Source organism: Cryptotermes secundus, unplaced genomic scaffold (genome assembly GCF_002891405.2).
Source record: "Cryptotermes secundus unplaced genomic scaffold, Csec_1.0 scaffold688, whole genome shotgun sequence".
Classification (NCBI taxonomy): Eukaryota; Metazoa; Arthropoda; class Insecta; order Blattodea; family Kalotermitidae; genus Cryptotermes; species Cryptotermes secundus.
The window spans coordinates 102,299-105,317 of record NW_019725012.1 but is presented as its reverse complement, the minus strand read 5'-3'; the positions used below and the strand labels follow the sequence as shown (position 1 = coordinate 105,317).

The 3,019-nt window shown below is 36.1% G+C and overlaps 1 protein-coding gene across 1 annotated transcript in view; it reads left to right on the top strand.

Annotated features, from left to right (window-relative positions):
• LOC111863236 (phosphatidylinositol 4-phosphate 3-kinase C2 domain-containing subunit alpha) overlaps window positions 1-2,975 on the top strand; it is a gene marked incomplete at its 3' end in the record, with an annotated part of 61,058 nt that extends 58,083 nt beyond the window's left edge. Inside the window, 1 exon segment of the mRNA XM_033750981.1 lies at window positions 2,769-2,975. Within this exon segment, the coding sequence (XP_033606872.1) occupies window positions 2,769-2,975 (207 nt within the window).
• Window positions 2,976-3,019: the final 44 nt, after the last annotated feature.

Genomic DNA, 3,019 nt, shown 5'->3' with positions numbered 1-3,019 from the left:
CTGTGAAGTGAGAAATTAATTGTTCATAATATTTGGTTGAATTTCAGGCATAAATGGGGTAATTTAATGTAATGGAAGGTCCACAAGGCAGATTGTGTGAAGTCTTTTGTATTGTATGATAACTGCTCTATCTGCTGGCCATTTCTTGAATTGTTTATGAAAAGTCAGAGAGAGTTGCATACCTGAACTTTGAATTGATGCTGATAGAAAAGTTACAGGTCTTCATATTTGAAAAGAAGAGAGGACTTTCTTTCCATCTTTTTATAAGCAATTTTTTTAGAACTCAGGGGGCAGGGCATCATGAGAAATTGCTGCTGGGTCAAACTATTATATTCTCTATTATACAGGTTACCATATTGTCATCAAACTAACCTCTGCTTTAAGCAGCATTGAATCTCTGTTTGGTAATTTTGGGGCTTAATATCATGTACCTTGGAACACAAATTCTTCTTTCAAGCCTTGAGAACTTAACAGTCTTCAATCCACATTTCATTGAGGTACTCTTGCTGCAAGCCTTCTATAATAGTCACCTGTACATGTTGAAAGATAAATTAGAATTCAGATGTTTCTTAGTCTTTTGAAGGATAATGTAGCCATGCTTTCCCTGCATCCAGGTCAGATGTTCAAATCATTTGGCTGTTCATCCATGACTCTGCCTATATAAAACAGTTAAACAGAAGGGGAGCCTTGAGCTGGATGCAGTGAGGTATTCCATATTAGTCACATGACTGCATAAAGATGCCGTTTAAGAGGACAAGCATGAATAAAAGTGTACCATATAACCAGTCTTTCTGGATTTGGATACTTTCCCCCATACACCTCACTGTTGTCCAAGAGTTAGATTTGATTTAAATAAATATTTATGTATCAGCATTTTCATTTCAGTAGCGCAGTTATTTTAAGTGACTGTATAGTGTTGATGTAGTTTGGTCATTGTTAAAGTGACATGGGGAAAAGTCTTTGTTTTTTGTTTTTTTTTTTGAAATTCTAACCTCATTTTATGTGGCTGTTGCGAGTTCTACTGTTGATTTAAATTTGAGTTTCACAGTTTGCTGACATTTTTGGTTTTAACTGTTGGAGTCATGGTTATATTGAATGTGTCACATAAAGCATGACAGAAGTGTCTGTTTAAATTATTCCTATATCCCATTACAAGGTCTTTATGCTTGTGGAACTATTATAGACACTTATTTCAGAATGTTCGAAATGGGCCAGTGATGCCTGTTATATTGTTATTTTGGTGTAAACAGTTGTATGTCTTTATTACCTACAGTTTGCCCAGTGGATTGTCTGTAGGAAGATCCAACATTAAGCAAGTTGCTGAACGGCGACGTGTGGATATTGAACGTTTCTTGAACACACTGTTTCTTATGGCAGATGAGATTTCTCATTCTGATATTGTCTATACTTTCTTCCATCCTCTTCTGAGGGACCAACAGGAGGCAAATATCAATGCAACCAAGGTTAAAGGTAATTCTGTGTGTATGATTAGAAATACAGTACTACCCTTCAATTAATTTTGTTTCTGACATCAAAATTGAAGTTTTTCTGCTGCTATAATACCACTACCTGGCTTTGAGCATGATTCTTGGGAAACTAAATTCAAATTTTCACAAATTGTTTCTTAACTTCCATTTAATGTTATTATCTCACCTCGATCTCACAAGTTGCTGCCCTCTAAGAAATTTCCCTACCACAGTCTTGTAAGGATTTCTTTCCCCTTCTGAGTGATATATTCAATCAATTGAAATTTCATGCCCTTGATAGAAGTGAACTGTACAAATATCAGTTCCTTCTATATACGTTCTTTGGTAGTGCAGTAACCTCCATTTCCCTAACCACTTTCTGTTCAGGTACTTGCAATTTAAACTCTTCTTTCATCTTTCAGTCTTATGTGTTCTCTTTTCAGTTCTTTCCTCTCTTTGTGATGTCATCCATTGCTTGCTAAATCGTCAGGTTTGAGCCACTCTGTTTACAGTTTGAGTTCTAATGCTATACTCGATATTCTTCTTTCATCCTTTTTAATTGCACTGCATTCTAGATTAGTTAAAAAACACCTTGTTCCAACCTTTGCACTACTAGTCTTTACTTCTACATTATTTCTTCTGGTCTTCTTCCCCTTGACCTACATCATATGGGGTATGGGCTATAAATCTTGGGCTGGTGGCCAAGTTTTAACTGTTAATGGTAATAGTATCGAAAGAATGTGTATATAGAAATTAATATTGTTCAAATTTTCATTCCACTTGTTTGTGGCTGAAAGGAAACATTTTTTAAATAAACATTTTTTAAAATATTGACATACAGTAATTTGAACTGTACATGAAATTTTGTTGGGGTTATTAAATCAAGGATGAAATGGGTAGGATGCATGAGAGAAATGAGAAATATACATAAAACTTCAGAAGACCACATCAAGGGAGAGATCGCTTGAGAGATGGGAAATTTTTATATAACTGGATCTTACACAAACAGGTTGTGAAGGTGTAGACTTGATTAAAAAGGCTGAGGATAAGATCTGATGCTAAAACAGTGATGAATCTTTGGTTTTCATAAGAGCAGGGAATTGACTGACTAGCGAGGTATTATCAGGTCTTACAAGAAGACCCACTTATTGGGGGGAGGGGGTATTTTGATTGTTATTTTGACAAATGAGATCACCTCTGTAATTCAGTTCGGTGTAAAACTTCATATAAATTTTTTGTTGTTTTTATGCTTTTTTTAACACAGAACCACGAGCTCAGAGGATATCAAACCATGAATCACGTGTTTGTGGCCAGTTAAGATTGTCTCTACATTACCAAAGAGGGACACTAATGGTAATGGTACACCATGCCCGTAGTCTCTCAACAGTATCAGCAGGACAGGAACCATCACCCTACGTAAAGGTGTATCTCCTCCCTGATCAGTCCAAGGTTACCAAGAGGAAGACAAAGGTTGTACGTAGAAACTGTCATCCTACCTTCATGGAGATGGTGAGTGAGTACTGTGGATTTCAAATGGTTTTTGTGCAAGAGAG